This window comes from Pan troglodytes, chromosome 16 (genome assembly GCF_028858775.2).
Source record: "Pan troglodytes isolate AG18354 chromosome 16, NHGRI_mPanTro3-v2.0_pri, whole genome shotgun sequence".
Lineage (NCBI taxonomy): Eukaryota > Metazoa > Chordata > Mammalia > Primates > Hominidae > Pan > Pan troglodytes.
In genome coordinates this window covers 92,889,529-92,909,046 of record NC_072414.2, presented here as the reverse complement: position 1 = coordinate 92,909,046, position 19,518 = coordinate 92,889,529, and the positions used below count along the sequence as shown (strand labels likewise).

Below are 19,518 nucleotides of genomic sequence, written 5' to 3'. Positions count from 1 at the left end.
AGGCCTGCTCCCCAGAAGTCTCCAGGGGACACCCCTGTAGAGATCTGGAGCTGAGGACGCAGAGTGGCGACGTGTTCTCTGGGTGCTGCATGGCAACATTCTGTGGATTTGGATCCTGTGGATTTGGATCCTGGATACAGCTTCATTGCCAACATCAGCATCAAACCCAGGAAGCGGCTGATATGGAAACTAGTACTCAGAGGCCTGAGGACCAAGCTGGTTTAGGGCAGAGCATCATGGCAGGTCTCACCCCTCGTGTGCTCCCCCAGCCTGGCCCTCGTAGGGGTCCCACCCCGAGGGGAGGCGTTCAGTTCAGCTACTTCAGAAGATATATCCTGGCAATGGGTAGCACAGAGGAGAGTAGGAGGAAAGAAGAAGCCAACACTACACTTGGTTTTGATGAAAACCAAGCCTCAAAAGTGAGAATTTGAAGGAAGAAAAGTTAAGTAATAGCTCATAAAGAGTCTGCACAAATCCCCCGACAAGAGCACCCTGCTTGTAAGGCTAGGGGGCCTCACTGCCTCTCCCCTGCCTTCCATGGGCCAAATGCCAGGGCCAGAGCACATGCTGTGGGGAGGCAGAGAAGTGTGCTGCCCAGCGCTCAAGGGCCGACAGCATAACTGAGGGTCCGGGCAGGTGGGTAAGAGGTAACAAGTAGGGGAGTGTAAGGGCAGTAAAAGCCACAGGAGGATGGTGGCAGAGCTCTCGGAGGGGCAGAGTAGGCTTCTCAGAGGCCCCTGGGCTGCAGCAGAGCAGGTGGCTGGGCATCCTTGATCACAGGAGAGGAGGTGGCATGGGGTCAGAGGTCCTCAGCGAGGGGTCAGGGGTGACGAAGACTGAGGAGGACCCCAGTCTGCCCAGAAGACAATGGGGTGACCCCTTTAAAAGACTGACAGAAAAATGACCCAGAATTCTACATCGAAGAAAATTATCCATCAAAAAATTAGTGTTAATAAAGACATTTTCATATAAACAAAAGTCTTGCCTAAAAAAGAGAATTTGTTTCCATCAGACTTAGACTTTAAGAAATGCTACACGTAATTCTTCAGGATGAAAAGAGATTATACCAGATGGAAAGAAGTGAAGAGCACAAGAAACAGTCAACATTTTTCCCTTAATTTCTTAAAAGACTATTGATTGTTTAATTATTCAAAGCAAAAGTAATAACACTATATTATGGGGTTCATTACATACATTGTAGTCCTCCCTTATCTGCAGTTTTTTTTTCATGGTTTCAATTACTGGTCCACAAATATCAAGATATTTAGAAAGAGAGAGAGAGAGACCACATTTACATAACTTCTATGACAGTATGTCATAATTATACTGTTTTGTTGTTATTGTTAATTTCTATGTGTTGTTAATCACTTACTGGGTTACAATTAAACTTCATCATAGGTATGTAGATAAAGGAAAAGGCACAGTATATGTAGGGCTCAATACTATCGCAGTTTTAGGCATCCACGGGGGTCTGGAAATCCACCAGCTGTGGATAAGGGGGACTACTGTATAGAAGAAATGTGGATGACAGCAAGAGTACAGAGGGTGCTGGGAGGAGTAATGTCCCGGTATCGTGCTAAGGTTTTTGCATTTAATTCAAGGTGGTAAAATATTAATTACAAGTAGATTGTGATAAGGTAAGGATGCATATTCTAATCCCAAGAGTAACCACTAAAACACAGTACCAGGAACAATGGCCAAAAACCCAATAGAGAGCATGAAAATACTAAAATAAAATTTAACTCAAAAGAAGGCAGGAAAGAATGAACAAAATAACAAAAACAGATGGTATAAATACAAAATAAATAGAGAAATAGTAGGCTTAAACCCAACCATATAATTAATTATGATAAATGTAAATGAATCAAATATTCCTATTAAAAGGCAGAGATTATCAGATTGGATAATGTGCTGTCAGCAAGAGATTCATTTTTAATAGAGATCATAACCTGCTACTAGAAGAATAGGGAAAAAACCCAGGTAGAACTAAAAGAGCTGGTGTGGCTATTTCAACATCAGACAAAATAGACTTCAAGAAAAGGAGTATTACCAGTGATAAAGAGAAACATTGTATAATGAAAAAAGGGTCACTTCATTACACAGGCATGACACCAATGTGTGTATGTAACCAATAATGGCTTCAAAATATATAAAACAAAGCCTGTCAGAACTGGAGAGAGAGGTAGACCTATCATTAGATATTTTACCATCTCTCTCTTAGTAATTGATAGAATGAGTAGGAAAAAAATCAGTGAGAATACGGAAGATTTGAACACGTTGTTTACCACTCTGAGCTAATTAAGGTTTATAAGATACTGCAGCCACAACACAGAAAACTCGTTTCTTGTGTGCACTCCAGACTTTCACTGGGAAAGATCACACATTGGCACATAAAATAAGTCTCAATGAATTTCAAAATACAGAAATCTTAGAACATATTCTCTGACCAAAATAATATAAGATATATTAGAAAATCTTTCGAACTAAATGATAAAAACACAACATAGCAAAATTAGTTGTATTTGTCATATAAAGCAGTGCTTAGAAAGTTATGGCTTTAAATGCTTACATAGAAAATAGGAAAGGCTTAAAATAAATGACCTAAGCTTCTACCTTAAGAAGGAAGAACAAGAAGCACAAATTAAACCCAAAGTTAGCTGAAGGAAGACAATAATAAAGAGCAGTAATAGATGAAATAAAAGAGAAAAATAATAGAAGAAATCAGCAATGGCGACGGTTCGTTCTTTAAAACGATTCCAAAAATTTGATAAACACTTAGCAAGACTGATCAAGAAAGAATGAGAGAAAAGACATATTATTAATATCAGGAGAGAGAGGATATCACTACACATTCCAGAGATATTTTAAATATCTTTATACTAATACATTCTGCACCATAGATGAAATGAAAAAATTTATTGAAAAAAAGTAACTTACCAAAACTGACACAAGAATAGAAAATTTTAATAACCCTATAGCTAATAAATAGATTGAATTTGTAATTAAAAATCCTCTTGTGAAGTAAACTCCAGGCTATAAATTCTATCAAACTGTTAAGGAAGGTCTAACACCAATCTTATACAAAATCTTGGAGAAAATAGAGAAGGAAAAAAATCTTTTCAATTCACTTTATGAAGACAGCCTATGTCTGATAACCCATAAAGACTTTTCATAAGAGTACCAACCAATATCCCTCATGAACATAGATTAAAAAATTCTTATGCAAAATAGGAGCCACTGAAATCTGGCATTAGATAAAAAAGATAATAAATCATGAACACTTGGTATGAATCTTGGGAATACAAGGTTGGTTTAATATTTGAAAATCAATCAACATATTTAAAAGAAAAATAACTGAAGAAAAAAATTAACAGAGGCAGAACAAGCATTTTTGGGGGACAAAATTCAGTACCCATTTATGATAAAAGCTTTTAGCAAACTGGGAATAAAAGGGAACTTCCTCAATCTGATAAAGTTTCCATGGATAACAAAGCTCTGCAGAAAACATCACACTTGATGGTGAAAGACTGAATGCTTCCCCCCTGAGATCACACAGAATGACGCCTTCTCTCATCCCTTCTATTTAAACCTTTGCTAGAGATCCGAGCCAATGCAATCAGGCAAACAGAGCAAAAAAACACGTGAAGATTAGAATGAAAAAAGTAAAACTGTCTTTTTTTCAAAAAAGAAGCATACTTAGAAAATCCTAAAAAATCTACTGGAGCTAATAGGTGAATTTAGCAAGGTTTTTGGATATAAGGTAAATATTTAAAAATAAATTGTATTTCTGTATACCAGCAACAAGAAATGGAAATCAAATTAGAAGATATGTCATTTACCCGTATCGGAGAACATAAATTATGTAGACACAAATTTAACAAAAGATGCAGAAAATCTGAATACTGAAAACAAACCACTGTGGAGAGAAACTTTTTAAAAACCAAAATAAATGAGAGATATACCATGTTCATATTGGAAGATTCAATATTTCTAAGATGTCAGCTTTCTTTGATCTATAGATTCAATGTAATCTCCATAAAAATCACAACAGTTTTTTAAGAATCAGACAAGCTGATTCTAAAATTTAGATGAAAATGCAAAGGATCTAGAATAATCCAAAATAATCTTGAAACAGAAGAACAAAATTGGAGGGTGTCATATGCTGAATAATGAGCCCCAAAATATCCAGGTCCTAAACCCTAGAACTGTGATTGTTACCTTACATGGAAATAGAGACTTTGTAGATGTGATTAAGTTATGGACTTTGAAATGGGGGAAAGATCCCACATTATCTGGGTGGACCTTAAGTGCAGCCACAAGTGTCCTTAAAAGATAGGGGGAAGAGAGAGATTTGCACAGAAGAAGGCAAGATGGCCACTGGCGCAGGGTGCCATGCTGCTGGGAGGGACGGCTTCAAGATGGCTGACTAGAGGCATTTCAGACTTGCCTCTGACACGGAGAAGAGGCAAAATAGTGAGTAGATAATCACATGTTGAGTAGATCATCCAAGAGAGAACAATGGAATTCAACAGAAAAGTGACAGGAAATACCTAAGGCAAGGAAGGAGAAGGAAGCAAGGCAGCCTGCTAGGCTGAGAGCTGAGAGAGACTCCCCAGTGTGGGGAAAGGTAAGTGAGAGATCCCCAGTGGTCGACATTCCCACTCTGGACTCCTGAAATCCAAGGCACAGGAGAGCCCCTCACCCTTTGTGGGCCCTGAAACTAACTGATGGGAGACTGTGCAATGGCACTGCTCGGAGGGTGCTCACTCTAGGTCTCACACTCCCTGAGACCTGAGCAGCCACACTAAGGAGGCAATTTATTTATATTTTAATTTTTAATTTCAATAGGGCTTTGGGGAGCAGGTGGTGTTTGGTTACATGATAAAGTTCTTCAGTGGTGATTTCTGAGATTTTGGCGCTCCCATCACCTGAGCAGTGTACACGGTACCTGATGTGTACTTTTTTATCTCTCATCCCCTCCCACCCTTTCCCCTGAGTCCCCAAAATCCATTGTATTATTCTTATGCCTTTGCATTCTCATAGCTTAACTCCCAATTATAATTTGGAACATATGATGTTTAGTTTTCCATTCCTGAGTTACTTCACTTAGAATAATGGTCTCCAATTCATCCAGGTTGCTGCAGATGCCATTATTTTATTCCTTTATATGGCTGAGTAGTATTCTATGGTGTATATATACCACAATTTTTTAAATCCAATTATTGATTGATACACATTTGGGATGGTTCCATATTTTTGCAATTAGGAATTGTGCTGTTATAAACATGTGTGTGCAAGTATCTTTTTTGTATAATGACTTCTTTTCCTCTGGGTAGATAGCCAGTAGTGAGATTGCTGGATCAAATGGTAACCTACTTTTAGTTCTTTAAGAAATCTGCAAGGAGCCATTTTACAGCCCTGTCCCCAACAGACTGTGTACTGTCCCGGAGCCCAGTAGTGCTGGGGCTGAGGTGCAAGAGAAATGTGGGCTGCTACCCCTGGGGCTGAGGTGTGAGTGAGGCATAGGCTACCACCTTAAAGGCTAAGGTGTGAGTGGCACGTGTTCCCCACCCACCAGCCTAATCTGTTGCCACTGAAGGTGGCCCACCCTCCCCAGTGGCAGGGCAGCAGTGTGGCCACTGATGTCCCCAGCCTGAGCATTCCATTGCTGGCCTGGGGATCACTCCACTCCTGCCTACCATGGCTGGTACCTGTACACACCATTGAGGGGCCTGAATACAAGCCCACCTGGCCTGGCTTCATGTCCCCTGGCCCCTGTTGCAGAACACGTGGACTAGGGCTGAGGGACTGCCCAGCTCAGTCCACCATCAGTGGTACCTGAACACTTCTCCTGAGGGCCTAAGGTTGGGCCTACCGACTCTGCTGTTACCACTACAGCTGGTAGCTACTTGCACATGTCACCCGTGGCCCTGTGCACAAGCCCAACCAGCCCATTGCAGCCACTGCCAATACCAGCATGCACTGCTCAGGACCTACAGGGTTTTCCTGCCACTTCCACTGCCATTACCCACACCATGCCAGCTGCCTAGGGACCCGAGAACCCACCCACCTACCTGGCCCACTGATGCCACTACCAACATCCAAGTAAGCCTCCTGGAAGCCCAAGAATAGGCCTGTCTGGACCCTCTAACACTGGTGCCAGTGTATACCACCCTGGGGTCCAAGGAGAGGCATGCCTGCTGCCACCACTAGGGCCCAAAGACTGGCCCACCTGGCATCCCTGTTCCCAGCAAAACTTCCCCACAAGCTCCACTAACAACTGCACCCTAAATTACTGAGGAAATCACAGATGCCACTGACATTGTTTATAGCCAAAGAAATCATACAGATTACACTACTGCATCTACGTAGAATGAAAGCCAAAGTGCCCTACTGAACCAACACCACAGATGCATCTTCAGGAGAAAGTTCTCCCCTGTGAAGGCAAATTCAAATACTGGAAGAAGTGACTGTTACACCAGATGCACAGATATCAGTGTAAGGACACAGGAAACATGAAAAAGCAAGGACATATGATACTTCCAAAGGAAAACAATAATTCTCCAGCCATACAGCCTAATCAAGAACAAATTTATAAAATCCTGGAAAAATAATTTAAAATTCTGATACTAAAGGAACTCAGTGAGATAGCAGAAAATTCTGAAAAACAATACGAAGAAATCAGAAAAACAATTCAGGATACAAATGATAAATTTACCAAAGAGATAGATATTAATATCATTTAAAAAAAACCAAATGGAAATTCTGGGACTGAAGAATTCATTGAGTGAAATATAAAATACATTCAAAAGCTTCAACAATAGGCTAGATCAAGCAGAATCATAATCTCAGAACTTGAAGACAAGTCTTATGAAAAAAACAGAGTTAGACAAAAATAAAGAAAAATGAAGAAAATAATGAGTAAATATTTTCTCAATGAGTGATATATGGGATACCATAAAGCAACCAAGTATTTAAATTACTGGAGTCCCAGAAGGTGAAGAGAGAATGAAAGGGTTAGGAAAACCTATTTAACAAAATAAGAGATGAAAACTTCCTACGTCTAGCAAGGTATTTAGACATCCAGATACAGGAGGCTCTGAGATCCCTAAACAGAGATAATGCAAAAAGGTCTTCTCCATGGCACATTATAGCCAAGCTGTCTAAAGTCAAAGAGAGAATTCTAAATACAGCAATAGAAAAGAATCTAGTCACCTAAGAGACCCCATTAAACTAACAGCAGATTCCTCAGCAGAAACCTTACGTCACTAATAGACTGACCCTACAAGAACTGCTCAAGGGATCCTTAACCTGGAAGCAAAAAGAAAAATGACATTTAACATCATGAAAACACACAAAAGTATAAAAATCACTGGTAAAGCAAACACTCAAATGAGGAAGAGAAAGCACTCAAATGGTACCACCACAGAAAACCACCAAACCACAGTGATAAGCAGTAAGAGAGAAATAAAGGAACAAAGAATATATAAAACAACCAGAAAATAATTAACAATAGGACAGGAACAAAACCTCACATATTAATAATTACCTTGAATGTAAGTGGATTAAATTCTCCACTTAAAAGGTGTACACTGTTTGAATGGATTAAAAAAACACGATTCAATTATATGCTACCAGTAAGAAACTCACTTTATCTGTAAAGACACACAGACTGAAAGTAAAGCATTGCAAAAAGATATTCCATGCAAATAGTAGCCAAAAGCAAGCAGACATCGCTATACTTGTATCAGACAAAACAGACTTTAAGTCAAAAACAGTAAAAAGACAAAGAAGGTCATTATATAATGATAAAGGGATCAATCCAACAAGAGAATATAACAATATCAATATATATGCACCCAACATTGGAGCACCCAGATTCATAAAGCAAATATTACTAGATCTAAAGAGAGAGATATATTCTAATACTATAATAGTATGGCACTTAAACATACCACTCTCAGCATTAGACAGATCATCTAGACAGAAACTCATCAAAAAAACATTGGATTTAAATGACTTGAGACCGAAAGGACCTTACAGACATTTACAAACCAAACCCAAAATCAGCAGAAGGAAAGAAACCACATAATAAATAAGGGTCAGAGCAGAAATAAAATGGAATACAGACTTAAAAAACAATACAAAGGATCAATGAAATCAAAAGTTGATTCTTCAAAAAGATAAACAAAATTGATAAATCACTACCTAGAGTAACCAAGAAGAGAAAAGACCCAAATAACCAAAACTGGTAATGAAAAAGGAGACATTACAACTGATACCACCGAAATACAAAAGATCATCAGAGACTATTATGAAGAACTATATGTTAACAAACTGGAAAGCCTAGGAAAAAAAACCAGACAAATTCCCAGAAATATAAAACCTTACCCAAAGTTAATCAGGAATAAAAAGTAAACCTGAACAGATCAATAATGGATTCTAAAATTCATATGGAACCAAACAAGAGATTGAATAGCTAAAGCAATCCTGAGCAAAAAGAACAAAGCTGGAGGAAACACACTATCTGACTTCAAAATATACTACAAAGCTATAGTAACCAAAACAGCATGTTATCAGTATAAAAATAGACACCTAGACTAATGGAACAAAACAGAGAACCCAGAAATAAATCCACATATTTACAGTCAACTGATTCTCAACAAAGGTGCCAAGAACATACAGTGGAGAAAATATACCCTCTTCAATAAATGGTGCTGGGAAAATTGGATATCCATATGGAGAAGAATGGAACTAGACCCCCTATCTCTCACCACATACAAAAATCAACTCAAAATGGATTAAAGCCTTAAATTTAAGACCCCAAACTATAAACTACTAGAAGAAAACAGGGAAAGCACTTCAGGACACTGGTCTAGGCAAAGGTTTTATAGCTAAGACCTCGAAAACACAAACAACTAAAACAAAAATAGACAAATAGTACTGTATTAAACTAAATGGCTTCTTCACTGCATAGGAAACAATTAGCAGAGTGAAGAGACCTGTTGAATGAGAGAAAATATTTGCAAAGTATTCATCCAACAAGGAACTAATATCCACAATTTACAAGAAATTCAAACAACTCAATAAAACTCAAATAATCTCAAAAGAAGGCAAAGGACATGAATAGACGTTTTTCAAAAGAAGACATATGAATGGCCAATAGGTACATGAAAAATGCTCAACACCATGAATCATCAGGGAAATGCAAATCAAAACCACAATGAGATATCATATAACCCCAGTTGAACAGCTACTATCAGAAAACCAAAAAATAACAGATGCTGGTGAGGATGCAGAGAAAAGAAAACTCTTATACGCTGTTGGCTATAATGTAAATTAGTACAGCCTCTGTGGAAAATAGTATGGCAATTTCTCAAAAAACTAAAAATAGAACTACCATACAATCCAGCAATCCCACTAGTGGGTATTTATACAAAGGAAAAGAAATCAGGTATTAAAGGGATACCTGGATTCCCTTATCTATTGCAGCACTATTCAAAATAGCAAAGATAAGGAACCAACCTAAGTGTCCATCAATGGACAAATGGATAAAGAAAGGTCCATATACACAATGGAATACTACTTGGCCGTAAAAGAGAATGAAATCATGTCATTTGCAGCAACATGGATGAAACTGTAAGTCATTACGTTAAATGAAATAAACCAGGCAAAGAGAAACAAATACTGCATGCTCCCACTCATAGGTGGGAGCTAAAAAACTTGATGTTATGAAGATAGAAAATAGCATGACAGATACTAGAAGCTAGGAAGGGTGTGAGAGTGGGAGGAAGAGATGAAGAGAGGTTGGTGAATGGGTACAGACATACAGTTAGAAGAAATAAGTTCTAATGGTCAATAGCAGACTAGGGTGACTATAGTTAGCAAGAATATATTGTACATTTCAAAGTGGTTAGAAGCCAGGACTTGAAATGATACCAACACATACAAAGGATAAATACTCAAGGTGATGGATACCCCAAATACCCTGACTTGATCATTCCACATTCTACGCATGTAAAAACTACTCACATGTACCCCATAAATACGTAAAATATTACGTATTGATAAAAGAAATGTGAGCTAAGAAATGCAGCTCTAGAGACTGGAAAAGATAAGAAAATGGGTTTTCTTCTAGAGCCTCCAGAGGCAGCATGATCCTGCTGACCCCTTGACTTCGGACCAGGGAAGCTTATTTTGGACTTCTGACCTCCAGAAAAATGTGTGTTGTTTTAAGATGCCACATTCATGGTATCTTACAGCAATCACAGGAAACTAATACAAAAGGCTCACGCAACCTGATTTCAAGTCTCACTCTAAAGCTACAATAATCAGTGGGGTTTGGCACTGGCATAAGGATAGGCATATATATTAGTGGAACAAAATAGAGTCCTGAAATAAACCCACACAACTGATTTTTGATAAAGAAACCAAGATAATTCAATGGGGAAAGGAAAGTCTTTTCAACAAATGGTTCTGGAACAATGGGATAATATACAGGAAAAAAATGGACCTCGACACCTACTTCACCCCATATACAAAAATTAATTTGACATAGATTATAGACCTGGAAGTAAAAGCTAAACTACAAACCTTCTAGAAGAAAAATAAAGAAAGATTGTCAAGATCGTGGTATAAGCAAATATTTCTTAAAGATGACACAAAAAGCAATAATCACACAATTTAAAAGTTAGACTTCATTAATATAAAAAAAGGAAGCCACAGACTGGGAGAAAATACTTGCAAATCATATATCTGAGAAAGAACTTGTATCGGGGTGGGGGTGGGGGGAGGGATAGCTTTAGGAGATACACCTCATGTTAAATGACGAGTTAATGGGTGCAGCACAATATGGCACATGTGTACATATGTAACAAACCTGCACGTTGTGCACATGTACCCTAGAACTTAAAGTATAATAAAAAAAGAACTTGTATCCAGAAGATATAAAGAAGTACATATCAGTACCAAAAAGGAAAACATTCTAATCATAAAATAGGCATAAAACTTGAATAGAGACTTCACAAAAGAAGATATACCAACGGCCAATAAGCTCACGAAAGGTGCTCGACCTCATTAGTCATGAAGAAAATGTAAAGTAAAGCCACAGTCAAGTACAAGCTCACATCCACTGGAACAGCTAAAATCAGAAAGACCTACAGACAACAAATATTGGGGAGGAGGCCGGCGCAGTGGCTCACCCCTGTAATCCCAGCACTTTGGGAGGCCAAGGCAGGCGGATCACGAGGTCAGGAGATCGAGACCATCCTGGATAACACGGTGAAACCCTGTCTCTACTAAAAATATAAAAAATTAGCCAGGCGCAGTGGTGGGCGCCTGTAGTCCCAGCTACTTTGGAGGCTGAGGCAGGAGAATGGCGAGAACCCGGGAGGCAGAGCTTGTAATGAGCCGAGATCGTGCCACTGCACTGCAGTCTGGGCGACAGAGCGAGACTCCATCTCAAAAAAAAAAAAAAAAAAAATAGTGGGGAGGAAATGGAGTGTACAGTCTCTTGGGGGACAGCCTGGTGATTTCTTATAAAATTAAACTTACACTCTATTACCCAGCAATTCCACTCCTGGTTTTGATCCAAGAGAAATGAAAACATGTGTCTCCAAAAAGACTTAAGACTGTTTACAGCAGTGTTATTCATCATAGCCCAAAGCTGGAAACCATCCAAATGCCTATCAACAGCTGAGTGGATAAACAAATTGCGGTAAAGCCATACAATGGAATACTACTCAGCAACAGAAAGAACAAACTCCTGATACACACAACCGCATGGATGGATCTCAAAGGCATGATGTTTAGTGCGAGAAGCCAATTAGAGACCATATCGTGTGACTCTGTGCAGTTGAGAAGTTCAAGAACAGGAAACACTAAAAACAGAAGTTCAAAAACAGGCTCTGGTGCTGGAAGTCAGAGTGCTGGTGCTGACACGGATGGGAAGCGACTGGAAGGGCATCTGGCGGAACTTCCAGTATGACAGGAACATTCTGTGTCTTGAGGCAGGTGCTGGTTGCACAGTTGTATGCATTTGTCAAAAGTCATTGTTTTGAACACTAGCAATCTGGGCATTTCACTGTAAGTAAACTACCTATGATGGAACACTACTCAGCCATAAAAAGGAATGAATTAACAGCATTTGCAGTGACCTGGATGAGACTGGAGACTATTATTCTAAGTGAAGTAACTCAGGAATGGGAAACCAAACATTGTATGTTCTCACTGATATATGGGAGCTAAGCTGTGAGGATGCAAAGGCGTAAGAATGATACAATGGACTTTGGGGACTTGGGGGAGAGTGGGAGGTGGGCAAGGGATAAAAGACACAAATAGGGTGCAGTGTATACTGCTCGGGTGATGGTGCACCAAAAATCTCATAAATCACCACTAAAGAACTTACGTAACCAAATACCAACTGTACCCCGATAACTTATGGAAAAAATCTTTGTAAATAAACAAACAAAAACAGAAGCAGGTATGGGTGTCACAAGGAGGAAAGGGGCTGTCAGCAGAATTGTTTCACTGGGAGATGGCAGGGCCATGTCATGGCAGGTGGGGTGAGGAGTGGGTGTCAGGGGTACAGGGAGGAATTTGGAGCCTAGAGTGCCACTCCCTGAGCACAGTTCCGTGGGTGGGGGGTGGGGAAGGTGATCGGTGGGACCACACAGCAGAGGAGAGAAGGCAGGTGTCTCAGACATGCTGTGTCAGTCACCGTGCCAGACTTCCACGTGGGAGCAATTTGGAAGCCCAGGCCTGAGCCTCTGGAGGCTGGGCCCTGCTGAAAATCTGAGGATTCTTCCTTTGGCGGACCAAGGAGGACCCCAAAGCTGCATGGAGGACCAAGGCAGCTGAATTGATGGCTTGGGCAAAGTGCAGGGGAGGGGCCTGCTGAGGACACTGGGGGCTGGGAGGGAGGGTGGCAAGGTCCTCTATGGAGAAGGCCCTCCAGAGGGGAGGGTCAGTACTTGGGGCAGGGTCAGCAGAGGACAGCAGAGGTACCTGGGGGCACCTAGAGGGCTACCTGGCGACCAGCACAAAGTCATGAGGAGCGGCAGGTGCTGGGGAGCAAGGAAAGGAGGAAAAGGAGGAGAGGCTCATTTGTTTTGTTTGCAGTTTAGGACTGGGGAGACCTGGGTATGTTACAGATCCAGGAGAAGTCCACAGAAAGAGGCAATGATTAGCTACTATATGGAATGCCTCTATTTGACCCTCGGACCATCCACCCTGGAGTAGCTGATGATGTTGCTCTCATGATTTAATCACGTTGGACTGCATTTTGAACCGGGCTGTGTAATTAGTATGCACATCCTAGTCACTCACTTTTTTTTTTTTTGAGAAGGAGTCTCGCTCTGTTGCCGAGGCTGGAGTGCAGAGCTGTGATCTCTGTTCACTGCAACCTCTGCCTCCTGGGTTCAAGCAATTCTCCTGCTTCAGTCTCCCAAGTAGCTGGGATTACAGGCATGCACCACCATGCCTGGCTAATTTTTGTATTTTTAGTAGAAACGGGGTTTCACCATGTTGGTCAGGCTGGACTTGAACTCCTGACCTCAATTGATCTGGCCACCTCGGCCTCCCAAAGAGTTGGGATTAAAGGTGTGAGCCACCTCACCTGGCCACTCACTCTCATTTACCAAATAATCAAGCAATCAAGCCCCTGTAAAGTGAAATTCCCACAAATTATTTTTAATGACATCCTTTCATGTTTTCCTACACTTTTTCAATAAGTGGATTTCTTTTAACTCCCTGAACAGAGAAGCCCGTGGCACAGGAGGGAGCGGCCAGCCATGCTCACTGTCCTGCCGACCCAGGCCCGGCAGGCAGGTCATCAGGTGCTGGCCTGTCCCTAGGGGGCAGCAGTGGCAGCACTGATCCCTGGAAATCTTGTTCAGGCCACCAGTGGCTCCAGACCCCAACTCCCTCTTTCGGGGAGCAACCTGCACAGCCTGGCATGTTAAGTTGTGTCCTCACCTGTCATTGGCGACGGGCAGGGCGATCTCGAACTTGGCCAGGAACTGGAAGTACTGCTCTTCCGTCTGCTGTGTGAAGCCAGTCCCCACCAGCAGCATCCTGAGGTCTTCTGCTCTGATCACCCCATTCTTGGCCACTGACCGAGAGCCCTTAATATTAAAGATCCTCTGCAGACATTCGGAGAGCCAAATAGGGTCGAGGAAGTAGAGGTTCCTCAGGCCGTGGCTGGTGTCCGGGAAATGGAGCAGGGTGCCGGTTTCTATGAGGAAGCTGATGGCTGCCCCAGGCAAGGAGAGGAGGAAGCAGCCGTTAGACAAAGGAGCGAAAGGGACTCTGGGGTGGCCCTCTTTCCAAGAGGACCCAGGTCACAAATTATTCCTAAGAAGAAACCAACATGTCCCACATGCTGGACCCTTCAGGTGGGCTGGCAGCCTGATCACAGGTGCCCTGGTGGCCCCTGGTAACTCTTGCCAAAGTCCTAAGCTGATGGCCGCCTGGGTAACTACACTTGATCCTCATTATTTGTGGATTTTGCCTTTGCAAATTCACCTTCTTGCTAAAATTCATCTGCAACCCCCAAATCAGCACTCCTGCGGTTATTTGCAGACATGTGCTGAGCGGTGAAAAATTTGCATTGACCAATGTGCATGTTGCCAGCGGAGGCTGAACAGGGCAACACTCTCAGCTCTCATGCTGAAAACAGCTGCCTGCTTAGTGGTCTATGTCAGTGCCATGTTTTTTGAATTTTTGTGCTTTTTGTTGATGCTTTCACTGTTCAAAATGGTCCCTAGTGAAGCGCTGAAACGCTGTTTAGTTCCCTAAGCGTGAGAAGGCTGCGATGTGCCTTATGGAGGAAACCTGTGTGTTAGATAAGCTTTGTTCATAAATGAGCAATAGTGCTGTCAGCCGTGAGTTCAATGCCAACAAATCAACAACATATGTTAAGTATGGCATCTTTAAGCAGCAACACACATAAAACAAGGTTCTGTACTGACGGGCTGGTGAGTATGTTGTGACCAGAGGCTCGCAGGAGCCGAACCCTGCGTCTCTCCTAGGAGCACTGGTTCAGTATTCGCTATTTCAGTGATCACGGTGACTTTACAGAACGTCAGTCCTGTGGCTAATGAGAATCAATTGTAACTGTTTGACCTCTGTCTCCCTGACTGAACATCAGCCCCGGAGGGCAGGGGCCAGTCCATCAGCTTGTATGTCTGTCCTCGTGGCAAACACAATGCTGGTGTAGAGTAGCTGTTTGTGTTGTCTCCCTCCAAGGAAAGAAGGGTGAGAGGGAAGAAGGAAGGGGAGGGGGATGGAAGGCAGAAACGCAGGCTGGGTGTCGGTCTCTCATTCATTGCTGAGGCCAAGCTGAAGTTAGCAAGTACAGACAGTTCCATTTCTCACGGGCACCCTGCCGCCCACCCCAGCCCCACCCACCTGACTGCAGGTCCTCGTAGTCTTTGATGTCGTTGTCGGGCGTCTGCTCCACCAGCTGCTCCAGCTGCCTGTCCGTCAGGTACTGCACGTCGTCGTCCCGGCTGCGGCGCTGCTGCTCTGCCAGCACGGCCTCCTGCAGGCTCAGGTAGCTCCTGGGGATCTGGGGGACAGTTGGGCGAGGCAGGGTCTCTCAGGTCCCAAGGCACACCTGCCAGCTTGGGCAGATCCTGCCCGGCCCCTGTGGCCTGAGGGGGTGGGACTTTTCCACCCACTATCTTCCATCCTGACCCTCCCTCACCAGGAACCACCGAGCCTTGCCACAAAGACATGGGCTTCACAGGAGAGAGGGGGAAGTGAGGACCCCCAACAATGGGAAGCAGGCGCACTGGTTTAAACTGGACCACCAAGGTACCCACCAGCCGCCCTGCCAGTCGCTGGCAGCCGATGGTGCTGCCCACGTCCTTCATGCTGCACGTGACGTGGAAAATCAGCTGCCGCAGCCCTTCCTGACCTTCCAGGCTCTTGCAGGAAATCTCACTGTGAGCAAAAAGACCCGTCTTTACTCATCATGCCCCACTCCGAGGAAGCACTGCTGCTTCTCTGTTTCCCCGAGAGGTTTGTCCTGAGCGCTGGCAAGTCTGGAGAACTCGTGAAAGACAACACAAGAAGTTTATTGAGGCCTTGCTTTCTGCAAATCACTGTGCTGGGTGCCCCACACTGTGTCGCTTTAGTTTGTCTTCCCAGACTAAACATGGCACCTCACGGAGGAGGAAAGTGAGGTGCAGAGGTACATCGAGACCCCCAAGGGTACAGGCTGGGCAGGCACAGGCTCACGCAGGCTGGACTCGGGTTCTGACCCAGAGCCAGGGCTCCTCTTATCACAGACCCCATGGGACTTTCTCAAGGGCAAAGCAGGAATTCCTGACAGCCTCATCCTGTATTCCGAGCCAGGCCAATGTGTCCCAGGCTGACCCATGCACCAGTACCCGTGGCGCTCCGCCCCGGGCGAGGGAATCCGAGAGCCATCAGTGCAGCTAATGCAATGTGCAGTGTATTTTACTCCCATTAGGGCACACTTAACTTGCTGAACCTCAGCTTCTTCACCTACAAAGTGGCAAACAATCCCCACAACCTACAGGGCTGTTGTGAAAGTCCAGTGACAGGCGGTCAGCCCAGGGCAATTGGACTTATCTGTATGGACACGTCGTGATGCCTAATTGAAAGCCCCTCCCAACTCTTGGCCCTCTGTGACTCAAAGGCTGCTATCAGGACCACTCAGACCCAATGGAAGGGCTGGCCCTCCCGCCCCCAGGGTCTGTCCTTGATCAGTGATCAACAAATGAGATGGGCAGCAATTGGTTGGGTGGTGCCCACGTTCAGTCTCCTGGTTCAATAGGCACCATGCATTTTCAGCACTGGCCCTTGGGGCGGGGATGGGGCAGAAAGGAAGCAAAGAGGGGCACCTCCAGGCCTCACCCAGCCAGCCGTCTGGTAGGTCTTCACCCTCCCCAAGGCTGGGTCAGCTCTGTGGATGGCCACCCTTGGCCAGGGAAGGGGCCTAGCCCCACCCAGACTCAGGAGCTCTCTGCAAGCTGATCCCAGGAAAGATCAACGACTGGCACCCACAAGAAGGCAGGAGCTGCCCGACGCTGGGCACTCACTGTAAGTGTTTGAAGGTGATGTCTGGGAAGCCTGTGGCCCTGGAGCCAGAGGGGGAGCGGCAGAGTGCCAGCACATAGGCACGCAGCGTTGCAATCCTTTCCACACGGAACTTGGCTTCAATTAAATCCAGGTGCGTCCCGACCACCAGCACCACGGCGTTTGGGGCCTTGGCCTGCAACAGAGAACCCCACGGCTGAGTATTGTCTCTGTTCACGGAACAAGGGACAGCACAGAGCTCCCAGCTGTGCAGGTGCGCTGACCCTGGATGCCACGGCCCTTGCTCAGCCACCAATCTGTAGCCTTGAGACGGTTTGGATGTTTGTCTCCTCCAAATCTTATGTTGAAATGTGATCCCCAGTGTTGGAGGTGAGGCCTGATGGGAGGTTGGGTCATGGGGCCAGATCCCTCATGAATGGCTTGGCGCCCTCCTGCAGTAATGGGTGCGTTCACCCTATGTCAGTTCACAGAGGAGCTGATTGTGGAAAGGAGCCTGGCTCCTCCTCCTGTCTCTCCTGCTCCCTCTCTCACTATGTGACATGCTGGCTCTCCTTCCCTTCTGCCATGACTAAAAGCTTCCTGAGGCCTAACCAAAAGCCACGCAGATGCTGAAGCCATGCTTGTATAGTCTGTGGAACTGTGAGCCAAATGAACCTCTTTTCTTCATAAATTACCCAGTCTCAGTCATTCCTTTATAGTAATGCAAAACCGACTGCGCTACAGGATGTCAGCCCAGGCAGCACCTGTGCTCCTCATTCTCCGTGAACCTGAGGGACTGCTGCATTGAGGGGTGTCTATGGTGTTCTGTGACCTCCTCCACAGATGGTGCTGAGTTGGACTTGTGGGGAGGGATTTCTGACCCTTCAGACATGACAGCAGCCATCAGAGGCAGGGAGACAAGGACATCTTTATAACAGGAAGGGAACCCTGCTCTGCTTTTGGATCCAAGGGTGGGGGTTCCCAAATTTAAGGGAAGCGGGGAAATTACATCACCAGCCCTCAACAGAGGAAGGTTTCAAGTGCCTCACTGTGAAAAGCAAGCAGGACCACGGTTCTGGGGCCCTCCATGGAACATAACCCCCTTTTTTTTTCTCAGTACAGGGGATGCTTGAGGGAAGCAGTGGGACCTGCAAAGCTCTGGGCACTGAAATGGCAGGGCTGGCGTCTGGTGTCCTCACCTCGATGTTGAGCAGCCAGAACTGGAGGTTGGCCACGGCCTCCTCCCCCAGCGCCAGGTTCCAGACCACCACGTACAGGGCCTTGTCCGTGAAGAAGCACTGGTTGACAGTGGCCATGCTGGCCGGTCCCCCGATGTCCCAGACGTTGAACTCCACGGACTCAACCTACTTGAGCAACAAGGCAGCGACAGGGAGGCATTTTAGAGACAAAGGCTTCAGTCAACCAAACGGAGACAACGGATAACTCTGGAGGCTGGACTCAGGGGTCTGAAAAAACAACCGTGGAAAAGTTCTGGACACTCTATTGTTTCTTAGGAAACAGTTATCCGGGCGAGGGACAGGGGCCCGATGGCATGGGGGTGGGCTTCTGGGACTTCTGTCTACTCCTAGCAGAGCAGAGGCCAGGCCCTGGACAGACTTCAGAGGGCCTGGCTCTGTCTGGGCTGCAGATGGGTAGGGGATGCCCTGTGGGAGGAAGCTGTGCTCTGATGTCACGGCTTGCACTGGGGTTCAGCCTCCCTGTGTGCCAGGGCAGGAGGAGGAGATGGGCCTCTGAACTTGTGGGGCTCAGAGGGTGGCGCCCACCAAGGATGCTGGGAAACTCCCTCCCACCCTGTGGGAATCAAACAAAAGATGAGCTGTTGGGCTGCCGGGAACGGCTGTGTAAACGGTGGTTTCTCTATCATTGCATGAGGTAAGAGTCTGGCCCTGGATGCTAAGGCTGCAGTTTTCTACAGAAAGGAGTCATCTCTGTGAGGCAGCATCAGCCTCCAAGACACAGTGTGCTGACCTGGTTTTGTATAAAGATGAAAACAGCTGTTCTCAACTGGCTGAGGCCGGCCACAGAGAGAGCGGCGGGCTCAGCCTTCACAGGATTGTCCTTCCACTAAAGGGTAGGGGGTTTTAATCATCGCAGAAAGGAAGTGGGGGTGAAGGTCAGGAAAAATAGAAGCACGAATTCACCCCTCAGGCCTCAGCTAGAGGAAGCTAAGAGAAGAAATGAGATTGCATAACTGTTAAGAAAAAGGCAAAGCAGGAGAGAATGCAGAGGATTCTGGTTCCTGGAGAGAACCTTCAGACTCGAGTCAGCTAGATTTGCTCCTGGAATGTTCTAGGATTGGCCTGGCGTTGATTGTCATGTTTGATTGTTCTGGCCCCAACAGGCAGCGCTTCACCCCTTGGAGGACCAGCTTCCAAGTCCGTGTTAGAACAGATGCACAGCTTCAATGCCTACTTTTTCAAAGCAGGTTTGGAAAGTGGTTGTGTGTGGAAG

General features: G+C 44.6%; 1 protein-coding gene across 3 annotated transcripts in view; it reads right to left on the bottom strand.

Moving 5' to 3' along the window:
- The window catches only part of LRRK1 (leucine rich repeat kinase 1), a 150,607-nt gene that overhangs the window by 26,971 nt on the left and 104,118 nt on the right, over positions 1-19,518 (bottom strand). For all 3 annotated transcript variants that reach the window (XM_016927549.4, XM_063795446.1, XM_063795445.1), the window contains 5 exons: positions 18,246-18,410; positions 17,070-17,242; positions 15,825-15,945; positions 15,409-15,568; positions 13,975-14,251 (listed from right to left, as the gene is read on the bottom strand). In XM_016927549.4, coding sequence (XP_016783038.1) covers positions 13,975-14,251; positions 15,409-15,568; positions 15,825-15,945; positions 17,070-17,242; positions 18,246-18,410 — 896 coding nt within the window. The remainder of the gene's footprint in view (positions 1-13,974; positions 14,252-15,408; positions 15,569-15,824; positions 15,946-17,069; positions 17,243-18,245; positions 18,411-19,518) is intronic.